At 44.7% G+C, this 24,978-nt stretch overlaps 1 protein-coding gene across 2 annotated transcripts; it reads right to left on the bottom strand.

Moving 5' to 3' along the window:
• Positions 1–58: 58 nt before the first annotated feature.
• ulk1a (unc-51 like autophagy activating kinase 1a) lies at positions 59–23,619 on the bottom strand. 2 transcript variants are annotated; one of them, XM_062543422.1, is made up of 28 exons: positions 23,106–23,619; positions 22,813–22,905; positions 22,669–22,710; positions 19,604–19,636; positions 19,431–19,467; positions 17,078–17,251; positions 16,581–16,654; positions 16,009–16,110; positions 12,952–13,010; positions 12,107–12,189; positions 11,922–11,972; positions 11,649–11,737; positions 11,206–11,347; positions 10,848–10,905; positions 10,304–10,384; positions 8,810–8,917; positions 8,441–8,562; positions 8,163–8,225; positions 7,718–7,845; positions 6,971–7,119; positions 6,297–6,409; positions 5,564–5,659; positions 4,931–5,085; positions 4,392–4,567; positions 3,896–4,014; positions 3,360–3,517; positions 3,053–3,188; positions 59–2,684 (listed from the first exon to the last, which is right to left on the bottom strand). In XM_062543422.1, the coding sequence occupies exons 1-28, from the start codon at positions 23,193–23,195 to the stop codon at positions 2,629–2,631; spliced, it is 2,787 nt and encodes a 928-aa protein (XP_062399406.1). In that variant the 5' UTR covers positions 23,196–23,619; the 3' UTR covers positions 59–2,628. The 2 variants fall into 2 exon arrangements, with proteins under 2 accessions (XP_062399406.1, XP_062399405.1); XM_062543421.1 differs by having other exon boundaries at positions 10,304–10,387.
• Between the last annotated feature and the right edge of the window lie 1,359 nt (positions 23,620–24,978).

A 24,978-nucleotide genomic window follows, 5' to 3' on the forward strand; every position in this document is an offset into this window, starting at 1 on the left:
CTTCAAAACACTAGGTTTCTATTTTTTAAAAACAACAACAAAAAAACACATTTAAAAAGTAAAAAGCAGACTTCTTTATTTCAACAATTCAAATACACATGTCAAAATGAAAAATTGATTTTGGCTTCAAACATACACATACAAACCATATAAATACTGCAGCAATACATTTACAAATAGGCTATCTTTTGCCTGATAATCAAAAGTACATTATTAGCCATTAGGCTGTCATTTTGTTACTATTACAGTGTTCTGTGCATCCTTACATCCAGGTTGTGTCAGAAACATTCATTAACAACTCAAGTACAAACAACCCATCACAAAACTGTCAAAACACTCTCACAATAACCAAACCATTCAACAGTACAAAACACTTCATATGCAGAATTTCATGGAAAAAGAAAAGAAACAGATCATATCTGTTTCGGTAACATTAACTTTTTTTATTGAAAAATAAGTTCAATCATACTTGTTAACCTGCACACATGAATATTTCAGCACTAGTGCAAAAACGTAGGTACAGTACCATCTGCACTTTCACTGTGCAGGTCCTCCTACAGTACTACATCCTCCCAAAGCCTATCTTGATTGTCAACCCAGATTTTGAGAAGGCATTTGAGTGAGACGGGAGACACACACACACACACACACACACACACACACACACACAGAAGAAATGGCAGGACCTGTGTTTGTGTCTAGAGGGCGGCATTACCCAAAGCATATAGCATGCAGTTTTTAGATCAAAGGAACTTGGCTTAGTTAAGGCAAGGCAGTAGGCGTGATGCTTTGGTATGAGTTACAATATCCAAGATTTAACCAGAATACCAAAGCAAAACACCACATTTTCTACATATTCAATGATACATGCTATAGGCCTACACATTCTTCTTCTTTCAGATTTTGTCACCGGTTCAACTGTGGAAAATGGCATTTAATTCCATTCCTACAGTCTTGAATACAGACTCAAATACACCCATTGAGTGTCCTGAAACAGTTATCCAAACAATTAATAAGCGTATCCAGACTACATAAAACTCACAGCAAACTCAAAGCTAAACTTAAATATGAATTGTTTTGGTATCAAAGCAAAAGGAAACATTGTAAACACCTATATCTAAATTAAATAAATAAAATCAGTTTCAAACTAGAACTAAAATGATAAACAAAGCATGTACTAGACAAAATCAGGACAAAAACAACAACAACAATACAACAAAACAACAACAACAACAAATCAATCACATTCAACAAAACTGGGACGCTGCCCGAAAATGGCAGCCATGTTGTTTCCTGATCGAGCAGATTGACTAAAAGCAATAGCAGGATAAAAGAGGCAAAGGAGTTGTGAACGCAGTAGGTTTGGTGCATAAAGTGCTGTTTGTTATTTTCTCCCATAATTAGGCATGCAATATATATATTTACTCCAAATGGGACATCTTTCTTGACATATTCAACAACTCTGCTTTAACACTGCATACATTAATGCAACTGAACATTAAAGGTACACAATGCAAGATATTCACCTTTATAAGCCAATTTGATGGAAAACGAACTTCTAATAGGTGAATCCTTTAGTTAGTATACAGCATAGATGTAATGATTCGCCACTGAGAAAACCAGCCATGCACGACTGAAAAAATCTCTCAAGAATCGTGAAACATTACCTTGTTAGAAGATATACATTGTAGCTCTTTGGAGATAGTTTTTGCCTGTTGTTAATTCTTCACCTCCACAACAAAAGCATTTCATTGTGTATGAGGGGGATAAAGTCACAAGAAGTAAAATATAGATACATCTCGACTCTAGAGGGAGCTCTACGGTCACCAAAAAATACCGAAACCTGCATAGTGTACCTTTAATTAATCTGGCAGTGGCCAAACATTCAGTGTGCGCATGCATTGGTTCCAAAACACACAGGCATGCAGATACTAGGGCATATTTGTAACTGCAAAAAGAGCTGTGCAAATTCTGTAGTCCACTTGAAGCGCCCAGCACTCTAGTAGATAATTCTGATGCTTCAAGTGGTTGTAAGGAAAGAATATTGCTTGATTCAATGCCTAACAGAGATCAAGTATATGATGCGACTCAAAAGATCATACTGTCTTCCTCTCTAACAGCTGTCTATTATACATTGGCAATATTTTGGTCAAATTCCTCCTTGACATACCCTGTCAATATTATTGATGTGATTCCATGTCCCTGGTCTGTCCACTCGGGTTCTCATACAGCACAGCCCTGATTCTCCATCCCCAGCCCCGACAATAACACTGAGTCAATGGCATGTGGCGGCCGGCCAAATGGCTTCATGACCTCTCTCCCAAGATACCATGGAGACAGCTGTTTGCCAAGGGTAAGCTGAGAGCGTGCTCTTCCACACTTGGGTCACCGCGTCACAACTGCCAGTGAGAGGGATCTCAGCGTTCGTCTTTGATGAAGCTCTCACTGGCATGTGTTTAGTCCCTCACCTTCACCAGCGCCAGGTGGAAGAGCTTCTCAAATGATTGTCGACAGAAGGTAACCACAACACGCTTGCAGAGAGGGAGAGAGCGGCGGTTGTGGTTGCGATGGCGAAGGAGAGAGCTGAGGCGGGGGACGGGGGACGGACTGGGGATTAACGCCCTCTTCTCACACGTACGTGCCAGGCTGCAGGGCAGAGAGGCGTCTCTGTATGCACTGTTTACCTGCAGGGAGGGACAAGTGGTTGCACTCCAGTTAATGCTTGAATGAGCATGTGTTGTCTAAGGTGTAAATCTGTCTATTTGAAAGTAAATATACTGCATCTGTGTCCTTGTAAGCCAGCATGTGTATGAGTCACTTTGCATTGATATCTTTGCTATCTGTGTGTGCCTGTGTGTGTGTGTGTGTGTGTGTGTGTGTGTGTGTGTGTGTGTGTGTGTGTGTGTGTCTGTGTGTCTGTGTGTGTGTGTGTGTGTGTGTGTGTGTGTGTGTGTGTGTGTGTCTGTGTGTCTGTGTGTGTGTGTGTGTCTGTGTGTGTGTCTGTGTGTGTGTGTGTGTGTGTGTGTGTGTGTGTGCGTGTGTGTTCACTCACACTTGTCGATGTTGTGTATGTCTGCTGGTTCTGTGATGATGAAGGTGAGCCCCTCCATCAGCAGCAGGGCTTTGTGGTAGTGCTCCACCGAGGCCTCGCCCTGGTGAAACATCTCATCAAGGGCCGTGGACTGGACCTGCACACACCACAACCAGAAAGAAAGAAAGAAAGAAGGAGAGAGCGAGAGAACGTGTGATTATTATTTCAACTGTACTGGACTTGTTTTCATGAACCAAGCATCAGTCATTCCGAACAGCCTCTTGGGGTCTATGTCTATAGACAGCAGTGCATGATTGTGGGTGCGTACCATGTTGACGGTGTGGGCGTAGATGAGCTTCTCGGCCGTGATGCTGTTGATGCGGTCCATGAGCCTCTGTTTGGTGGTGAAGAAGAGCTGCAGCCGGCCGTTGAGAGAGCGAGAGGAACTCACGCTCGACTTGTACAGCTCGTTCAGCTTGCGCACCACTGCCCAAACACATGGAGGATACACAGGAGACAACAATATACATTACACTTCATTTCTTGCCAATAAAACTGATAGAGATTTTCAATATTCTAAACGCATACACAAAGAAAACTATTTATTTTAGTCTAAGATTTTTTTTGAGGCAATATTCAGAAGTTAAACATCAACAGACTTGGTGTGTGCGTGCTTTGTGTTGTGTGTGCGTGTGTTGTGTGTATGTGTGTGTGTGTGTGTGTGTGTGTGTGTGTGTGTGTGTGTGTGTGTGTGTGTGTGTGTGTGTGCATGTGCTTTGTGTCATGTGTGTGTGTGTATATGTGCGTGTGTGTGTGTGTATATGTGCGTGTGTGTGTGTGTGCATCTGGTGCTGCCAGACTCACCCTGTTTGACGGAGCAGGAGGCGTAGAGTTTGCCCTGCTTGATGTCCTCCATCGCAGTATGTATCACAGATGACAGCAGTTCAGCACTCTTCATATAGAGGACCAGCTGCTCAGCATAGCTGATGTACACACACACACACAGGGTTAAAGCATGATAACACTCTTGTTTGATTAGTTCCAAAACTGTGATAGAATGTAGTTCATTTACAATAATAATAATAGCTTAAATTTATATAGCGCCTTTCAGGCTACCCAAGGTCTCTTGACAACCAAAGGGATGGGCAGGGAATGGGGGTCAGAGGAAGAGGTGTTTTTAGATGTTGTTTGAACATGCCCAGGGAGGGGGCAGTGCATAAATGGAGGGGTAGCTTGTTCCATGTTCCATTTATAGATCATAAAAAATATACTGATTCAACACAGAAAGCTACGAATAAAACGATCTCCCCGATACTGAGCACCCCACGGTCGCAGGCTACTAACTCCTCTCGGGCCTCACCTCCATTCGCGGCTCAGCAAGCTGATCTGGTCAGCCACCATGCTCTGCTCCAGGAAGGAGGCGTCCGGGGCATCGCACGCCTCGATCCCAGAGTCCTTTGCAGCTGCGATCTCCATGATGCAGTGGGAGAAGGCCAGGATGAAGCGCAGGTGGCCGAGCGCCTCCGCGTGCTCCTGCTGTGTGTGCGCCAGAGACAGATGTGCTCATTAGAGATCCTTCTTTGATTAACTATAGAGCAAATCAGTGTCAATACACCCTCTTAACATGCCTCCTCCCCTCTCCAAACTCCAAAATGGAGGTAATAAAGAAAAAAATAGTAATAATAATAATAAACTTGCCATTCTTACTGTAATTTCCCAACTATTAGCTGTGGCTTACACATTGATTTTTTTATTTTAACTTGCATAAAACACTGTCCTACAGCTTATACACAATGTGGCTAATATACAGGAAAGTACTGTATGTCTTCCTTCATGCTTAAATAAGAACTAAGAGAGGAAGGGGGGAAGTAACAGCCACACACACTGCACACAAACTACCTCCATGAGAGTCTCCTCCGGCAGCTCTGGGGGCTCAAAGGCGACGGCTCTGCTCAGGGGGCCCATGTTGCAGTCGCAGCCCTCCCCCTGCACTCCAGCCTGGGCCTGACGAGCCCCGTAGGTCCAGTCTGGACTCACAGGGCTGGTGGAGCCCACTGCGGGAGAGCACACAAGACAGAGATTTGTTTATTTTGTGTTTGTGTTTACGGTATTTTGGCAGACACATGGAAATCGACTACAAGAGTGTGTGGACCCAAACATGGTTACTAAAATGAGATTCTGATATGTAAAACAAAATAAAATCACATCAGTGCATCAGTGGAATATACAACATTTTGTATAAGTTAAATACATAGTTCACCAAGGTATTACCAGGGCATCAATTTTGTTGAAAACTGAAATATGTGCCACTTTGCCAGTACACTTAAGAATATGCTGATGTAAGCGATAACGTTCTCCTACATTCTCTTGTTTCACTTGCGGGATCATGTGACACAAGCACCAAGTTGAAATTCAATTCAGATACACAGAGCATGAATCTGTGTGCTAACACCATGTTGAAACTCAGCAAGTGGTTGCTACACATCACATAGCCCCTCATCCAGGACCCTTGGGTCAGTGTGTTGTACATACCGGTGAAGAATCTGGGCCTGCTTTTCATTGGAGGAGAGGGGCCAGATCCGGGGGAACCCACCGTGAAGACGGCCCGAGAGGGACTCCCTCCAACCCCTGGTGCCATCAAAAACACAATCAATCAGAGGGACAGGCCGTTGTCAGGTGAAGGAGATGAAGAGGTGAGCAGAGAGGAAAACAAGGAGAGTGAGAAGTAAAGGGAAAGAAATGGAGGGATTAGTAAAGATGGTGAGATGAAAGAGAACAAGAGACGATGGATTACATCAGTACATGATTCCGTGGCACCAAACTTTACTACTTTGGACAAAACACAGTCTTCACAGACCAGCAGAATTTCAAATTCCTCCTTGACTGGGTCATGAGTTATAACCTTCTTAGAGCTTAATAGGAATGTACTCGCTTGTGTTATACAACCGGTGGACGGAAACATAATAAGGAAAGTGGGCTCACTGAAGTGGAAAACTTCTGTGTGCTGTGAATGTGTGTCAGTCAGCTACTCTGTACCACTGTGTGTCTGGATGTGCTAGCAGAACTTGTTTTTTAAGCAAGAATGTGGCACAACTTGAAGCCTACATACTGTATACTTCCAGTATGTAGGTAGGTCATTTAACATGTGTAAGGGTGTGTACAGGAGTATGTGTGTGTGTGTGTGTGTGTGTGTGTGTGTGTGTGTGTGTGTGTGTGTGTGTGTGTGTGTGTGTGTGTGCGTGTGTGCGTGTGTGTGTGTGTGTACCTGTTGTGTCCATGGGTCTCTCCATATTGAGGCTGTCTGTGCTGCCGCGGTCTAGCTGTGCTCCAAACACAGCCTTCAGCAACATGTCTGACAGACGCCCTGTGCTCATCGATCTGTTCAAACACACCAGCAACACAGCCTCATTCATTAGCATCAACAGAAATCACACTGAGGCATGACTGTCACATACATACAGTACTTGGCAATACTATTGCTTTCTTTCACCTTTCTTTATTTGCACTGAATTCTCCATACAGGCATTTGTAAAACTCTCCATGAACAATATTTGAAGATTTCTAAACATAGCTTAAACAATTCTAAAACATTCCATAACAAAATAGATATCTTGGACATATCATGTTATTTCAACATCCAGCACAAAAGCTCAGAGCCCAACTCTGAACAGGATGCTGTGCCACGGGGCAGAGCCTTGGAGAGCTCATTAGTTCTGTGCTGTTTTTATAGATGTCCATTAATGACTTCTCAGAAAAGCGCTTCCATGTAAGACCTCACAACCTCACACTGCTAAGTCACCACTTGGTCTTTATTGGGCCATGTCTGCAAGTTTGTGTGTGTGTGGTGTGTGTGTGGGTGTGTGTGTGTGTGTGTTGGTGTGTGCATGCGTGCGTATGTGTGTGTGCGTATTTGTATGTGTGTGTGTGTGCGCACTCTACCTCTTGATGGAGTCTCTCCTCCTGTCGGCGGCGTGTCGGGTGAGCGTGGGCACGGTGCCCTGGCCGCCCTCCAGCTCCTTTAGGTTGGGCACGGTGCGGACGCGGGGCCCCAGGAGGTTCTGGGAACTGGGCCGTCTGCGGAGGTCAAACTGGGACACACGGCAGAGGGGGAACGTGACATGTAGACATCACCTTTATAGAGTTACAGTCGCAGCTCTGACGGTGCACTTCAGTACAGTGCGGCGTTTACATTGCATACACAGACTGTATACAGAACACTGAAACTATAGATTGTTTGCGTTGAATTCTAGAAGGAGCTTCACTCCTCAACAGGTTAAGGATGACATGCCACAATCGGTGGTTGCGTCACCCTCTGTCTTTGTTTAGATTTCAACCGTTTTTTGTTTTTAGTGGTCATTTTAAAGTTTGACATTTGGGAAGAAAGAACCGTGCTTTTCTGGTTCACAGTAGCTTTTTGGCCATGCACCTTATTCAACAAAGGAAAATAAAAATGGCTGTCTGCTTGCTATGCCTGCTTTAAAAACGTATAATACTTTAAAAGTTTAAAGTATTACAAAATTAGCCAGAAAGTACACAAAAAAAACCCCCCGCTGGCACAGACAATATTACTTTTCATGTTATTATTACAGTTTATGCGTGGACCTTGTCACCATTCATATTAGCAAGAGCGATACATTTTTGTTGTCATGGCGTGAACAGCCCTTTATTCTCAAACTAGAGACTCACTTTAGCCACAGTGGGGTCGGGGCTTTGCCTGTGGGTCCTCTTCCTGTGACTCAGAGGGGCGTCTGTTCCCAGGTCTGTGTGGCGCTGGGCCGACACCCGGGCCTGAATCTTGTACTGAGGGCTCAGGTCTGATCCAGGATCAGAAAGAAGGGAAGGGTAAAAATGGAACAAAATGAATAAAAAAATAGATTCATATATAATGTTTATTATGACTTCCAATTGATTTTCATGCGAGAAAATGTTTGTCAAATTGAGTGGAAAAGTGCAAGAAGATTCTAGAAACCTCTGTGTTTCAAAACAGACTCAGAGAGAAATAGTGCAAAGTTCAACCAACATGAAATAAAACTACTCAGCTAATATTAACTACACCACATTAATATCCAAAATGAGATGAGCTGTTGCTAAAGGGGGCAGAGCAAAGCAGGCACTGAGCCCTGTCTCCTACCCTGCATGCCAGTCCGCGTGCCCCGAGGAGAAGACTGATCGGGTCTCTCAGGGATGGTGCCAACTGTGGAGGAATAACACAACATACATAAGGACATGCAAAAAAAAATAATAATAACTGAGCCACTCACTTTGAAACACACTTTGTCAGCTCAAATGCAGCAAGAATCTAGAAAACTCATATTCTGTTTGCTAGCACATTATCTGATATGCAGAGACAGCAGCCTAGTCTGGGCGAGTGCATAATGATACACCTCTGTGCAGTTATGTGTGATTTACCCAGTGGTGAGGGCAGGTTAGGCCGACAGCCCCCAGTTGACAGCTTCCTGTAGATGGGTGCAGTTTCTACAGGAGAGGGACTTCCTGATTTGCCAGAGCAGTGCTGCATGGATAATGTAGTCCTGCAATGAGCAATAAGTGTGAGAGTGTCATACAGTAGGTAACACAGGCACACAGTGTCATTATGAAGATTTGAAGGGACAAAATAGCAAAAAGTAACATTGTGAAGAATACAGTTGAAAAGAAAAGGAAAACAAGAAAGAAGAAAAGGAAACAAAGTGTGTAGGAAAGAGGTTAAGAGATTGAGACACTGAGACGAGAGGACTGCAGGGGATGAAGACAGTAGAAGGGAAAAGCAGCCATATCTACCTGGAGGGACTGTGCAAGTTCTGCTCCATGCGCTGGTAGTTGTGAATCTGAGTGGGCACAGGGATGGGAACAGACTGGCTGTAGCTACTGACACATAACTCAGCAGGCCTGAGAATAGAAAGAGAGGGAGAAAGAGAGAGAGAGAGAGAGAGAGAGAGAGAGAGAAGAGAGGGAGACAAATGGAGAGAAAGTGTGTGTGAGAGAGGGAAATGTGGTGGTGTGTTCTCAAACAATGGCCCCACTGTGGCCCTTCACACACACTGACTGACTGACAGGGACAGACACACAGACAGACACACAGACGCGCAGACAGACTGGCTGGCTGCTCTGATGGCTCGGTGCTCCTGCAAAAACCATCTTGTGCACGCGTGACTGACACAAACACACAGCCCGCTCGTCCCCTCCATTTGTTGGCAGCGTGTGTGTGTGTGTGTTTGTGTCTCTCTCTGTATGTGTGTGTGTGTGTGTGTGTGTGTGTGTGTGTGTGTGTGTGTGTGAAAGATGAGTGAGGACAGTTAGCGGCACCTCACCCCGAGTCTCTACTGCCCCCGTCCTCCTGCCCTCCTGCCCCTGCCCCTATCTCCACTGCCCACAGCTGTCTGCGGCCCTTCACACAGCTGGCACGAGAAGGAGCCTCGGTAGGAAGCACATGGCGAGAGGAGAGTCTGCATGTGCTCGCTCCACCACAGCCTGCCCCGAACGGCGATGTCTGCTACTGCAATGCACCACCTTTGTCGTCCAAAAGTTTCAAAGAAATAGTCCTGATCCCTGAGAAAAAAGGTGGATGTTCTCACAAGCAAGCTAGATGCTTGGGGACACGTAGACTGTTTAGATGTTGCTTCTGGGAGGTTTAGAAATGTCCCTTATACGTATCACTAATTCCACTTCCTGCGGTTGATCTAATAGAAAAGTAAACACAACACTGGCTAATCTTCGAGTGTAAACCTCAGACCATTAGGCTACCTCATCCTCCATTTTGTGCTGATACAGCATTTTCTTTGGCTGGTTGCTGGAGAGAGCAGTGTGTTTTGAAGTGTTTGTTTTAAAGCTCTCCCTGACCTAGATGGACCGCAGCGTTTATGAAATGTGTGTTTAAAGAGGGCCGAGTTTCGACTGGTAAACACAGACCCCAGGGACAAAAGGTCAGATGGTGCCAAATCTCTCACCTCGGATACTCTGAACTCAGCACAAACACTTAACACCCAGCACAAGGCACATATTCACACAGACAAAGACTCTTAACACACACACACACACACATACACACACACACACACACACACACACACATGCACACAGGATCATTACTCGCTCTCAAATCCATATGTACTGTACACACAAAAAGAACAACACAACATTCAGCACGTATCACCATGCAAAGACAGACAAATACAGTGCTTTCACAAAACACATGGAGATTAATATGACATGCTTTTACTCAAACACACACACACACACACACACACACACACACACACAGGCCTGTAGATTCACCTGACAGGGCTGGGAGAGGTGCGTAAGGAGGGAGAGGGGGGAGGAGTCCTGCCTGCACAAGCTCCAGCAGCCAACAGGAAACTACTGAGAAGAAAACAACAGCAGGGTACCGGGTCAGTGCCTGACACACACACACACACACACACACACACACACACACACACACACACACAGTGGATAACAAGTGGATAACCCATCACCCATCCATCCCCTCACACCACACCAGGGTTGGAAAAAACACACAGCACACAAATAAAACGGACTACACAAACTGTTGTTACATAACAGGTCATATAACTGGTCATAAGAACCTGTTGAGATGACATACACACACAAACAAACACACACGAGCACCACGCTCAAAAGACACGGTCACACTGGCAGACAGGACAGGGTCATGTGTGGTGTTAAGATGACCCTACAGTCACACTCCGCTGTGAATGAGATACCCTGACATGCCAAAAGATAACGTGTGTGTGTGTGTGTGTGTGTGTGTGTGTGTGTGTGTGTGTGACATGGATTTATTACTGTGGGTGTTACTGACCCGCTGTGCATCAGACTGTCAGTAGGTTGGCCTCCCGCTGCATCACACGCAATTTCACCTGTGGACACAAAACAACACTTAAACACACACACACTCACTCTCAGTACTCCCCTATGGCACAACACTTAGTGAGAGTAACTCAATGATTCCATAGACTCGCTCACTATCATCACTATCAGTCATTTGTTCTGATTGTTTAGGCTTCTCTGGCAGTGTTAAATGTCATTTTCTAACTGCAGGTGTAGGCAATAACGGCTCAGCTGGCCATGGTGGGCAGTTTGTCTGCTTGTGCACTGCTGGTCCACTGGTGTCTGCTGGTATCCTTGGCCCCTGATGACTTGTAAGTTTGGGTGCTTACTGGTGAATTGTGCAGGAACCATGACGTAGTCGTCCGGCTCGGAGGAGTCGGAGTCTTTGAGCAGGGAGTCGGGGGAGGGCGGTGTGGTGGGGAGGGGGAGGGGGAGGGGGAGACGGCCAGGCCTCTGGGTCTCCGCGTCAGACTGTGAAGAGACACAACCGCAAACCATCACTACAAAGACTATAAGGGATCTAATAAAAGGTTACACCAAAGATACTTAAATACCTTTTTCAACCATCTCTGGTTACACTCTGCAATTCTGAGAGAATTCTGTAGCTGTCCTTAGAGTGTTTGTGTTGGTGTTTATGTCTGTGTTCCAGTGTTTGTGTTGTGCTGTTTGTACACACTTCAGGTTCAGTAAACAGGAAAACATAGTGGCTCAGAGTCCACTCCCAGTCAATCAGTGTGTGTGTGTGTGTGTGTGTGTGTGTGTGTGTGTGTACCTGAGTTGGTGTTAGATGTGGAGTGGAAGAGTTGCTGCTGCTGCTCCCAGAGCCGGTGCTGGGGTAGGATGGCATGGGCACTGGAGATGCTATGACACACACACACACACACACACACACACACACACACATAGGAAGAGGGGGAAAATTAAGAGACAGGCAATAATAATCACCAAATTGACATACTGTGCATCATAGCAGGCCATATACACTATCTGAGCGAGGGACACTCCCCAACTCAGCCATGACATGATCATCCAGCAGCACACTCACATTTCTTAGCTGCGGAGCCAGCCTCCAGAAACGGATGATGGAAAAACTCATCTGGAAAACAGACAACAAACAAGTGTGAATTCAAAGGACACGCACACCTTCAACTCAGTGGCCAGACCACAGATATATGAGTTGGCTTGGTGGGAGCGGATGGATGGCGGTGGGGGTGTCTGGTATGCACTGACCAAAGTTCATGCGGTCCTTGTGGCTTCTCTGCAGCAGCCCCAGCAGCAGCTGTCTCAGTGGAGCAGAAGTCTCCCGGGGGATGCTGCCAATAAGAGTTTTATTTAGGACAAAATGACAACAGTGATGATGAACACACACACACACACAACACACACTCAAACAAATACTGCATGTCATGTGTTGTCATATGTGCAACATTTCATTGCCTCAGTTTCCGTGTGTGTGTGTGTGTGTGTGTGTGTGTGTGTCCGTCTGGAACGCTTGTGTTATATGGGTCACATTAGAACCAGTGGTGGATCAAGTCTCTGCAGGCAGTTTATAAATAGATCAACACGCAACTAGAGAGCCAGCTTATAAAAACAAACACGCCTGGCTCCATCTGAGAGGAGAAGGAACAGACATGAACTCCTCTTATCCCTTCATCTGTGCATCTCACTAACTACTAATCAACATGTGTCAACTCCAACTACTTACATCTTGTTTACATTTTGTAGTTGTTTTTGCACACACACACACACACACGTTGCCTGTGGGCTTTTAAATGAAGTGTGTTTGGTCTAGGGGTCGCGTCCATGTCCAAAAGTAGAGGGGGATCAAATGGACTGTGACTGCAAGCGCTCGTCATTTGCAGTTGTTTCGCAATCAAACTGCAAAGTCAATGTGAGAATGTGTGTGTGTGTGTGTGTGTGTGTGTGTGTGTGTGTGCTATTGCGTAAGAGATGGAGACCATAGATGGGGTCTGTGTGCATGTGAGTGTTGTGTTGCGTTGCAGGCGGTTGTGACACATCACATTTATAGGTTCTGTGCATCACGATTACCCAGAACTTTCCCCCCAGTCACTCACCTCGGGGTCAGGTTCCGGTTCCGTTCGTAGAACAGACGGAGTTCCTGTGGACTGCTGGCCTGGGGGTGACACAAACACACACACACACACACACACACACACACACACACAGTGAAGATAGGATAACTAGTCAACAACTCATAAACAGTGGCCCCTCACAGCGCTGAATTCCATTAACATCTCTAGGATGACACTGCACCTCTGAGGAGGACTCTCAAAGAGTCTTCACTACAGATTTTTATGGCCAAGTATTCAGATGACTACATGTATTTGTTTACTTTATGATGGACACACCACAACAGTCTGTTCCATACACCAGGTATGCCATTTTATGCTCCAGTGGTCACTGAAAGACCTGACAAAATCGAGCAGACATGTGGACATCACATGGGCCAGGCCCCGTACTGTAGATAATCACTGTTATGAGGCTGCCTTGCGGTGACGCATGACTCTGAACATTCATTTGTCACACTTCGAAAATGGCATGACATGGGAAGAGACTATCTAGTGGCAACCCTGCACTGTCTTCACTGAAAAAAATGTGACATGCTGTTCTATGTGAATAGACGAAGTGGAGGTGGATGAAGTGTGGACAAAAAGCATGCTTAAATATGGAGACATTTTCAAGAGTTCACAAAATATGAGTCTGTAAACTTTAATCCCTGTCAACAGCGCAGACTGGCTGATACACTGAAGTACCTACTATGCAAAACTACACATTAAACAAAGAAGAGCAAATACAATACAAGCAGTGGAGTTACCCCTCTGACTTCACACTGAACCTGACATCACTTGCTCAAAGGCCAAAAGGTGGCCAAGTTTGTGTACTCAGTGAACTGGCAACATTTATTTTCAGACACCCTTTCTCTCCCGCTCTCTCTCTCTACCTACCCCCCCCCCATCTCCCTCTCTCTCTCTCTCTGCCTCTCTCTCTTTTTTCTCCCCCCCCCCCCCCTCCTCTCTCTGTCTCTCTCTGCTATGCGTTGGTGGTGTCTAGTGTGGCACGGGAGATCGTGTTTAAGAAGCCGTGCATTATGGATAAATCAAAGGGATAAAGCGGCACTGACACGTCTCGCCTGACGCCCATAAAGCTCCGTGTCTCCACTCATCGCATGACCCAAGCTAAAGTCATGGAGGCCCCGTGCTGCTTAATGGATCTGCTGGCCCACTGCCTTAGAAGCATAAACAGGACACGGGCCTCAAGAAAGTGCAAAGTCACTGATCACACAAGCACACACACACATTCATGAATATACACAGACACACTCACGTATATGTATACACACACACACACACGGACACACACCTACTCAATTTCATAGGTTGGAGCTAGATTGCTAATCATGGGCTAAAGATACTAAAGAGATATAGTATTTCCGAAATGCATTAAAATCTCTGGTTGATAACATTATCCATAGACAAAACTTGACAAAGAACAATCACCCTGTCAAAATGACGTCGACAGTCCCCAGCTAATCTGATACACCTATTGAAGACTTTCAGCATAATGCTTCACCACAAAAACTGCGGCTAGCACACAGTGTTTTCTAACCCTGGACAGAGACCAACAAGAGAGGACATTGAGACAGTGCGCAGCCTCCAAGCAGCACAGATCAACAAAGAGGACACCAGCATGCCACGAGTCCATAAGTCTCCCTCTTAGGCAAACGGCTGTGTTGACACACCACGGCAGACCATAATATTGACTCGAGCAAGGTAAATTTCTGGCGTGCCGCTAACGACCGTCGCCAAGGCCCTTGGCACCGGACAGCCATGTGATTGACATATCCATCGGCTCTCTCTCTCGCCTCTGCCGTGTCCACCCACAGGGCCTGTAAACATGATCTGATCTGACCACAGGAACACGCTGTCCAGACCACCATACACGTCACCACATCACACACACACACACACACACACACAGATCCACATAGACACATAGCACATTGGCCAAACACAAGTACACACACAATGTTCAGTGATAGCAAACGGTGTCATCGCATCACACACCCCTCTCTCACTTACTCACTTTCACTTGCACATGCGCTTAAGCAAGCACATATCCCAACACACACGCGTAGGCTGGGTAAAATGAGCCACTCTTGCCCACGGTCTTGGTTCACTTCTTGCAACACACACAGACACACACAAACACACACACACACACACTTGCACACAGACACACACACACACCTACACACACACACACACACACACACAGAAGCCCAAGAGCAGCTGTGTGCTCAGTCCAAACACACCCTGCACGTGCTGTTTACCAAAGCCTTGGGAAACACTTGCTAGGGCACATTTCACTGCCTTGTGCTTGCTGAGTGCCTGGCCTGTGCCTAGGCCACAGACCCATTTTCCCGTCAGCCAGTCAGCCAGTCAGCCATCTTTCAACCAAGCCACAATCTCCTGGCAAGAGGAGGCCATTACTGTAAAATAGCCCCGAGATCCGGCACTGTTTGCTCAGCATCGAGTTATGTAACAGCGTTTTCCATGGAAAATGGTTTCTCCCTTTCCAGACCAGTAGGTCAGAGATTAGTCCTGGCCCAAAGTAAAGTGCAATAAAGCGTTTACTATGGCCGAGAGGCCAAGCGGCTGTAGCTGCGCTCAGGGAGGATTGGGGGAAAAAAGGAACAAACGCACAACAGAACCTTGACCTCCCTCGGAGAGATTATTACTGTAACAATCACACCTTGGTAACAAAGACACAAACACACTGTTGGACACGCTCGCGTTTGTTTGTTTGTTTGTTTGTGTGTGCATTTGGAGGTACAGAAATCAGCAAGAATGTGAGTGGGATTTGTGAGAGAAAAAAAATATGCGGGAAAATGTGCAATTTAAAGACAGAACAGTATGCTACTATGTAGGAAAGGAGCTTTGTGAATTTGTATGAACTTCTGTGACAGGCTTATGTCTGTGTATAGTGCATTGCCTACATATAGTGACTGTGTACATATTCTGATGGTCATGTATAAATGCGTTTTCATTATTGTGTATATATTATTGTGTAAATATGTTTTAATTAATAATGTGTATATATTACTGTATTACCTGGAAGGGTGCCTTGCCGGTCAAGCACTGATAGACAATAGTGCCCACACTCCAGAGGTCAGCTTTAGCATCATAATTCTGAGACATGATCACTTCTGGAGCCTGTACACACACACACACACACACACACACACACACACAAAGAGAGAGAGAGAGAGAGAGAAGGTTAAGTCAATAGTCCATAGGGGCTAAAGTTATGCAGACTTGATCATGATGTGATCAAGCAACAGCTTTTAAAGTAGTACTTTATGTTGTGGTTAAGAATGAGAAGTCTCTAAAGATAGACACGATAGAGCTCTTTGTAGTTGAGCCATACTTAAGACCACAAGCTCAGGGAGGCATCTGAAACATGTGGTCATAATGATGGCCTGCATGAGGTGAGTAAGGAAAAGACCTCTTCTTAAAAATGAAATGCAGTAAATGTACATTTCAGATATAAATAGCGAAGGAATCGGACAGCAAACAAGTCAGCGACCAGGCAAAAAAAGTGTTCTCAATGTATGTGTTTCCGAGCTTGGAGTAGCTTTGCTAAAAAAAAAAAAGTGTAGAGTTGCCACCGAACTGCCTCTTACCATGTACATGGGAGAGCCGCAAAGAGTGGCAGCCATGGTGTTGCCCTGGAGATATCTGGCAAAGCCAAAGTCAGCTGCACGAGACCATAAAGAGAGAGACAGACAATCAGAACTGTAGCGCCACAACAAAGCTCTGTCACACCCCTGTAGCGCTGACTGTGGTCTCTCCCTCAGACTTCCCGCAATCTAGCTGGCAGAGGGCTCCAGGCCAAGCCAAGTATTCTTTTTTACCCAGCTGGAGCACTAGTCACAATGTACACAGACTTCATGTCAATAAACAGGACACTCACCAACCCCATGCAATCAGTGACTAACACAAACAAAACACAAACGCTCACACACTCTTTTTTTTCTCTCCCTCCTACTCATCCACCCACATACACACACATACAGACACGCATACACACACACACACACACACACACAGACACACACACACACACACACACACACACACACACACACACACACACACACACACACACACACACACACACCTAGCTTGATGCAGATGTTGCTGGGGCTGGCTCTGCGGCTGGTGTTGTAGGCCAGCAGGATGTTCTGCGGCTTCAGGTCTCGGTGGATGATGCCTTTGCTCCGGAGCACGCTCATGGCCCCAGCGATCTGCTGCAGGAACAGGCGAATGGTGTCCTCGCGCAGGGAGCCCTTCGCTACAGGGAGACACGGAGAGAGGAAGAGAGGGAGAGAAGAAGGGAGAGGGAGGAAGAGAGAAGGAGAGACACACAAAGAGAGACAGAGAAAAGGGAGGAAGAGAGGAAAAGAAGAGGAAATTAATTAAGGTTATTTTAAATAAAAGGTATATTTCACTTATGTCTTTTGCAAAGTTCATTCAGCCCAGCTATAAAATAAAATGTTCAGCATATTAACTCTTGAATCGAAGATTGATATTTCTATGTCTGTCAACCTTATTTCAGTCTACGGATTGTTCAAGTTATTACAAAATGCATCATCAGTGTGCTAACAAGTCATGGGGGTCTGATTTTTTTAGTTTGTGATGACATCACCATGGTAACCTAGGGCCACTTAACGAGACTCCCACCTAATTAGTCCATGTAGTAGGGGATAATGATCAGCCAACTAGTCACAAAATTACTTTGGACGGGGCGAGAGGATCAGAACCTTAATACAAAAAGGGGGTTTGTGCTGCCTTAAAAGGATTTATTCTATAGAAACGACCATCTGGTTGCAGATGGTTGCCCCCCTCCTCCACACACACCCTACTAGGCAACATTAACAAAAATCAATAATTAACCTACTGGAGTATATCAATCTGGAATTATTTCACTACTGATGGAGAATTATTGTGCTATCTGGCTTGCTATGTATCCTCTATTGACGCCTTTGGCAATATGATAGACTATTCTGAGTAAAAGCTGCTAGTCGATAGGATATATTTCCCAGGCATTGGTGTGTGCATTTCTAATCAAGTGGTGAAGCTAATCATAGTACTATATTTCCAAAATGTAACAGGTTTTCTGTTGCTTTACTGCTTGTACAGCTTCCCTCTGAACACTTGATGGAGTTAACAGAGATTTGAAACTAAACACCCGAGGACTGCTAGGAGATCAGAACTGTTATTTGTGGGGAAACGTGTTAATGATAAATAAGAAAAGCCCCAAATCTCCAGGGAGAACAATTCAGCCTGGCCTGCAGCCAATGGCAAGGTGTGTCTAAAATCACCACAACACAAAGGGTCAGCACACAGATGGCTAACACCCCCACCTACACAAACACCCCCTCCTCTTCTCCTCCACCCTCTCACTGGAGGATATTTATATCCTGTGTTTTTCCACCGGGGCAGGCAAGATAAGTTATTGACAGGTGGGTGAGTTCATACTGCCATCTGAGCTGGGGGCTGGCATGCGTGTGCGTGTGTGTGTGTGTGTGCCCGCTGGCTGGCCCGTGCCCACAGAGCCACCTCCGCTGGCAGCGCCCGGCATGCCGCTGCCCCGGGAAAACAACCTCAGAAGGCTCTGGCATGACGGCAAAATTAGGTCAGTGGCAACGGCTAAGCACCTTAAAATAGACCCGTCCACGCAAATGCTGCAAATTCGTAAGGGACACGGGTGTAGGCCTGAACGTGTTTATATGTATGTCACAAAAATAGAAAAGAATAAGAGCTAGTAAGAACGTCCGACCCACTGAGAGAGTGTGAATACACGTATGTGTGCTATTCTGAGAGTCACAAAAATAGTCGAGAAACAGAACTAGTGAGAATGTGCGATCATCTGAGTTTTAAGAAATACACACAGGAGATTAACTTCAGTCACAAGGTATTGCACAAGGGTCCTCAATTTATAATCTCAGTCACTCTGGCCAGGATGTTGTTGTGTCTCTGACGCAAGTCAAATGCCAGCTCATTTGTTAAGACAGCAGAATCCCTTCCGAAATGTCATCACTACTCATTTTATGAAAGCACATCCGCTCAAACAAATGTCCACGCAAAATTGCATAACGGTGTTATTTGTTTACTTCCGCTGAAAAAAAGGTCTTCGAAACAGGATAGATGGTCAGGTGGGTGTCAGAGTGGCCTGTCCTAATAAACATTAACAAGAAACCTTTACCAAAGATACAGTACTTCATCATCTGTCAATGCCAGGGTGCCACCTCCTCTTTGATCAGGTGTCAGTTTTACCACAATTTTACCACAAGTGAAGCTGATGTTGATCACACTGCTTTGAACTTTTAGACGTTTGCAGTTTGCATGAGGTAATGCTAACAGAAACTCTCTGAGAGAATTGTATTCATGATAATGCTGTCACACTGTTGTCTCTGAGAGAATTGTATTCATGATAATGGTGTCACACTGTTGGATGCACTTGCCCTTACCCTGTAGATATTCTGCTAGGTCACCTCCATTGCAGTACTGTGAATGGGAAAAAAGGAGTCAGAGAAACAAATGAGATATTAAAGTAAGCTAAAACAACAACAATCTAAAAACAAATAAATCAAACCAAAATAGACTGCTGTGGTGCAAACATGAATTTCCAGAGTAAACATACCTCCATGACAAGATACACACATCCTGAAATCTCCTGTTGGAGAAACAAACAAAATGTTCAGTGCCTGCCAATTGCTGCCAAATACTAGATTCCCGTGGCTTTACAATGATCCAAACTGGACTATGACAATGGCCAAAGTATGCCTAATTGCCAGCACTTCATCTCAGTATAGCAGAGTACTGATTCCAATCAGATTAATTAAAAAAATTTCTTCTATGGTGAATACATGGTTTGAATACAGCCACGTAAATAAATCAGATTCAGCATAGGCTACTTCTTGCCTGCTTCAGAAATTGCATGACTAAGGCTTGCTGTGGCAACATAACATACATATAACTTCAAGCTAATATGATATGATATGATATGATATGAAATGGCAATAACTCAGTTATAGCTTATTACATTGGAAGTAATTATAGCTTTACGATTTCATTCTCTGTTATGGATACTCGGTCATCTCCTCTTCTAAGTCAATCTTTCGACACCACACCAATAAATAATGATGTTGTGTTTGTGACGTAAAGCCACCTCCCCTATCATTCCATGAAATAAATCTGACAGCTAAGGTGTCGTGCATGGCTTATTATTTCTTCGCATGCTAACCGCTAAATATAAATCATTGAATCGAGCCACGCAATACGTCATTCAGCACCAGGGGTGCAGTGGTAAAATAAGAGGCGGGTAAACTCTGAATTTGCGGTAAGGTGGACTGCACCATCCTTTATTAGATTTTTAGGCACCCAGTACATGTTTGATGAGGTTATTGTCCTGTTTATAACAATACCAGTGGTATTAAATGGTTCCTACAGTGTGATTTTTCAATGTTGAAAGTAGCAGTTGGAGAATAAACTCTTTTGAGAGCTGGATAAACTCTAATAAGAAATGTATAAACTTAATTTCTGAAATTTCAGAGGTGGATAAACTGTGTTTATCCTCCATTATAGCCCTGCTCAGCACAAAATTTGAGGCTTGGGAGCTGTGAATTTGTCCCCAGATGTTACGCAACTACTGACATTGGGGTCATCGCTTAACAAGGCCGGTCCATTCCCATCTGGCACATGTCCACTTAGCTAGGGATAGTTTCCACTTGGCTGAGCCGGGCCAGTGGTGCCCTGCTGGTGACCGCTCACTGCTACTGTACAAACTCGGCTACGCGAGGGGGGGGTGGGGTGGGGGGGCTGACCAGGCTGCCTCTGTGACTTGCCTTGTTTGTTGCCATGTCTGTTTTAGCTGTAGAACTCCACTGGAGTCCATAGGGTTTCGAACTGTGTGGACTGAGGCTGAATCAGTTGGATTTCTCCGGCACTGTATCAGTCACACTGTTATTGCTGGCACCTACACCAGTCGTGGTGAAGCACAAAAACACAGCCTGTGTTGATGACTGGGGCTCTGTTTCCCATCAGTGTGAGTAAGTTGATGTAATCGGCTTGACATACTGGCTAGCGTGTGTAGCCTGTGTCTAATGTCTTGAAGACGGACATATCTGACAGGGGGTGAGGAGAGGCCTAAATGATTTACTAAGGACCCCAGTGCATATGCGATGGTGATTTCATCTGAGGACACCCTTATTCTCTCTGGCATATATCTGCCAAAGCAATGGGGACAGCATCCAGCACAGCACTTGTTGCACTCTATTTGTACCTAAGCATAGATTACAACAAAAGTAACACAATAATGTGAGTCTGGAGCTATTATTTTGTCATTAACGCCACTTTTAATTCCAGTGATCATCAGTATAATGTCTCAAAAGATGTGAGAGGTGGAGAGGCACAGGCCAGGTGGCAGTCCACTCTTGTCCATGCTTGCTGACCTCCCGCATGTTCCCTCAGAGGGGTGCAGGGAGGGCGACTTCTGCTGACTAAGCATAGACGGCCTAATTTTCTTTAGCCATTGTTTGGCTAGTGGCATGGCAGCAGCCAGCCACCTGTTACATATTGTGTGACCAAGCGGATCAAATAACTCCTGCCTGTCTGGTTAGAGTTTCACGTCACAGCCCAGCCAGCTGACAGCCAACATGCTCCCTGAGTGCATGTCTCAAACTGGCTAAGTCTATTTGCAGGGGATTTACAACATGCATGCTCACACAAAAGTTGGCTGCTACACACACACACACACACACAACACACAAAGCCTGCAACTGAGATGGCGAGGTTCTGGTTTTAGGTTTTTGTAACATCTCACAGCCTTTAATGTCTCAGCTCGTCAAATCTCCTGTCACATGCTCTCTGCTAGCTCTTGTCTGGGGCAGCTAATGGAAGGAACAGCTCTTGAGTGCAGCCCTTGATACCAGCTGGAGAGGGTTTTAAAAAAAAAAGAACAAGAGCAAACCACCTGCTGCAAACACAACTCTCTAATTTCCTGTTGCCTAGACTCATGGATTGAAATTAACGAGGATCTCCTTGACCAGTTCAGTTCACAGTTGCCTAAGGATACACAATTTGGACTTCTTTTGTTTGGGCTAATGATTGTTCCCATTTACAGTTTGTTGCTGTTTTAATGGAACATGCATGTATTAACTGCTTTTCTTAAATATCCAACTCTAATGCCAAATTTGCAACCAACTTGAATATCTCATATTACAGGCCTAATCACCAACAGATCATACTGAATCATTAACACTATATCTAACACGAATATGTATTTTATTTATTACTATTCTTCACTAGTGTATTCTGAAATTAGTATGTTTCAAAAAAGTAGCCTCTATGGCTCAAGGGCCTCTTCCTTAGAAGCCATGCTCTGCGACACAGTAGCCTACAGGGAGGAGCTTTTGAGCACACCCAATGAGAGGAAGCGGTTAGTACAACGAACATCAACATTGAGGCGTGTAGTTGTTTGGATCCTCTGTTTCTATTGTCAGGCCAGTTTCCGTCTTGGCTGTTCAGAATTACCCCATAATGTCAATAGCCTCTTTATAAATATATTCATTTCTATGTTGATCCCACCTTTATTCTTTCCCCCTGCCAAACGAGGAATCATTGTACAATGTCCTTGGCATGAATGGCCTCATCAACACTCACTGGCATACTGATATATAGGCTACGGGCATAGACAACATAGCCTACCTGAAAGTCAAGAAGGCCAACGATGTTCTCATGTTTCAGCTCCTAAAAAAATCAAACGTGAAGAGTTAACATCAGGGTAACTAAAGGTGGATTGTATTTCAGAGTAGCAAAAACACAAGTGGTTACATTATGGACAAGACATACTTTTAATATTTTGATCTCTTTCCCCAAAAGAGACTGTGATTTTGCCAAGTTCTTTTTATTTATGCACTTCACGGCTACCTCCAGATCGTGTCTCTGTAAAAAAAAAAAATACAGTTGGATGACGAACAAGTCAGGTCAAGAAGACATTGCGTAGGTTAGGCTATAGCCTTCACGATGACGACATTCGAGACCGAGTGTATTTGAAAGTAATCTTTCAAATAGTTGCATCAGGTTTGTGCTTGAACACTGACAATGTATCTGCGCCAGCTGAGGTAAACGAAAATAGGTCATACCTTCTTATGCCTTCCTCTAAACACAACTGCGAAGGCACCATGTCCGATCAAGTCTTTCCTGTTAAACTCGAACTTTCCAACAGTCTCCATGGTGTAGGACTCCAGACCGGGAATAAATAAATAAATCCAGAGGAAAAATCAGGATGTTGTTGCTTCCTTTGTAACAATTCGGTGCACGTCCACTTTCATAAAGAAGAAAACTTGCCCTCTTCCCTTGCGTTCCATGGGCTGACCCTCGCCAAAAGAGTACATTTTTATCATGATAAGTGCCGAGGTGTATATGGGGTTGTCCCCTTCAGTCTATTTTAAAAATTGAAAATGACATTGTAATGCAATGAAGTTTAAGTGTTCTATGTAGTTGTTATCTGCGTTAGCAATCCCAAATGGCAGCCTGCCGGATTTCGATAATCTCAAACAAGTCCTATAAAACTGAGAAAGCGAAATGTATACTCTTTCATTAAGTTTGTAGACGCGTTTAGTTAGGTAGCGTAGAGTCTTTCACCTGCGGACGCATTCACTGTAAAGTATGGAAAGGTTGGATAGACACTGTATGACCACAGTGTGCGCATGCGCATTGCTTGTAATATGAGCGACTATGAGAACGGGCATGTCAACACAAACTGAGTCATCAGGATAAAACTTCTTAGAATGCTTTATTGGGCTACTGAGTAGGCTATAGCTTCCATTCACAAGAATAGTCTTACTGTCGGTAGACCATAATGGTCACACAACTTGGGAGAGCAATAGCCGTTGCGCAGCTCAGAAAAAAAAAAAAAAAAACACCAATAACTTTATTGAGGCCAAAGTATTACCATAATAACCTAGGCCTACTCATATTAGGCTACAGCTCATTAAACACTCATAAGCATAGCCTGCTACAACAATGGGTTAAACTTTTCCCATTTTTTTTCCGTCGCCCAGGCTAAGTAACTTTACCGAGAGCCATATTTATCCAGGGACTGATCAATAGCGACATCTAGCATAACGGGCCACTAAACATGCACCACACAAGATTGACCATCAGGTCGAGCAGATATTTGTAACCTATTGTCCAGCACCTGTCCAATTTGCATGGTGTCTTTCGTAAATCAATTTGTTTTTAGTAGCCTAGGTCACCATTATGATTAAGATTTTCCCCAACTGACTTAACAACTGGAAAGGGCCATTCTTCACAGTGCACTGTAGTAAAAGAGTTGGCAGGCTATGGAGCCTTGGATTTAGGCCAGCTGTTTTCTAGTTGACCGTCCATAGGCTCCATCTATGATTAGCCTACTGGGCATTTTGCGATTATTGTGCATACTAAAATGTTTCTTGCAGGGAGAGCTTTCACAGTGCTGCTGATGTCGCGTGTAGCTATGGCGACGCCGTTTATGACGTTTTCGTCGTCAGGTCAGGATGCGCATACGTCATAAATGCAGAGCGCTCAACAGGGCTAGGATCATAGACTGTAAAAAAATAGGCATATAAAGAGGCTCTGGCTAGGATGATTCATTTGTCACTTGTAGAGAGAGTTAAAGCGGATCGTTTCTTCTACTAGGTAGGTTACTTTGAAAATGCAGAAAGGCAAGAACTTATCCCCGGATTGTCCAGCTGCCCGGCCCCTGCACAGAGGGCTAGTGAAGATCAAGAGGAGTAACTTGGTTCATCGCGATGTCATTGCTGTCATTGAGAACCTGAGTGATGGGTAGGCCTATGCTACGTTGTTTGTCTGTCTGCATAATTCACCTTTTGTTAATATGTCTTTTCTTGTCAGAATTACTAACTGGTAGAATAATAATTTCATATCACCCAGTGGTTTCCAAATTTGACCTGTAGTTGGTTGTTTCTTGTTCTGTATTTTCACCCGTGAATTTGCTACACCCTTGTTGTATGT

This window comes from Sardina pilchardus, chromosome 8, assembly GCF_963854185.1.
Source record: "Sardina pilchardus chromosome 8, fSarPil1.1, whole genome shotgun sequence".
Lineage (NCBI taxonomy): Eukaryota > Metazoa > Chordata > Actinopteri > Clupeiformes > Clupeidae > Sardina > Sardina pilchardus.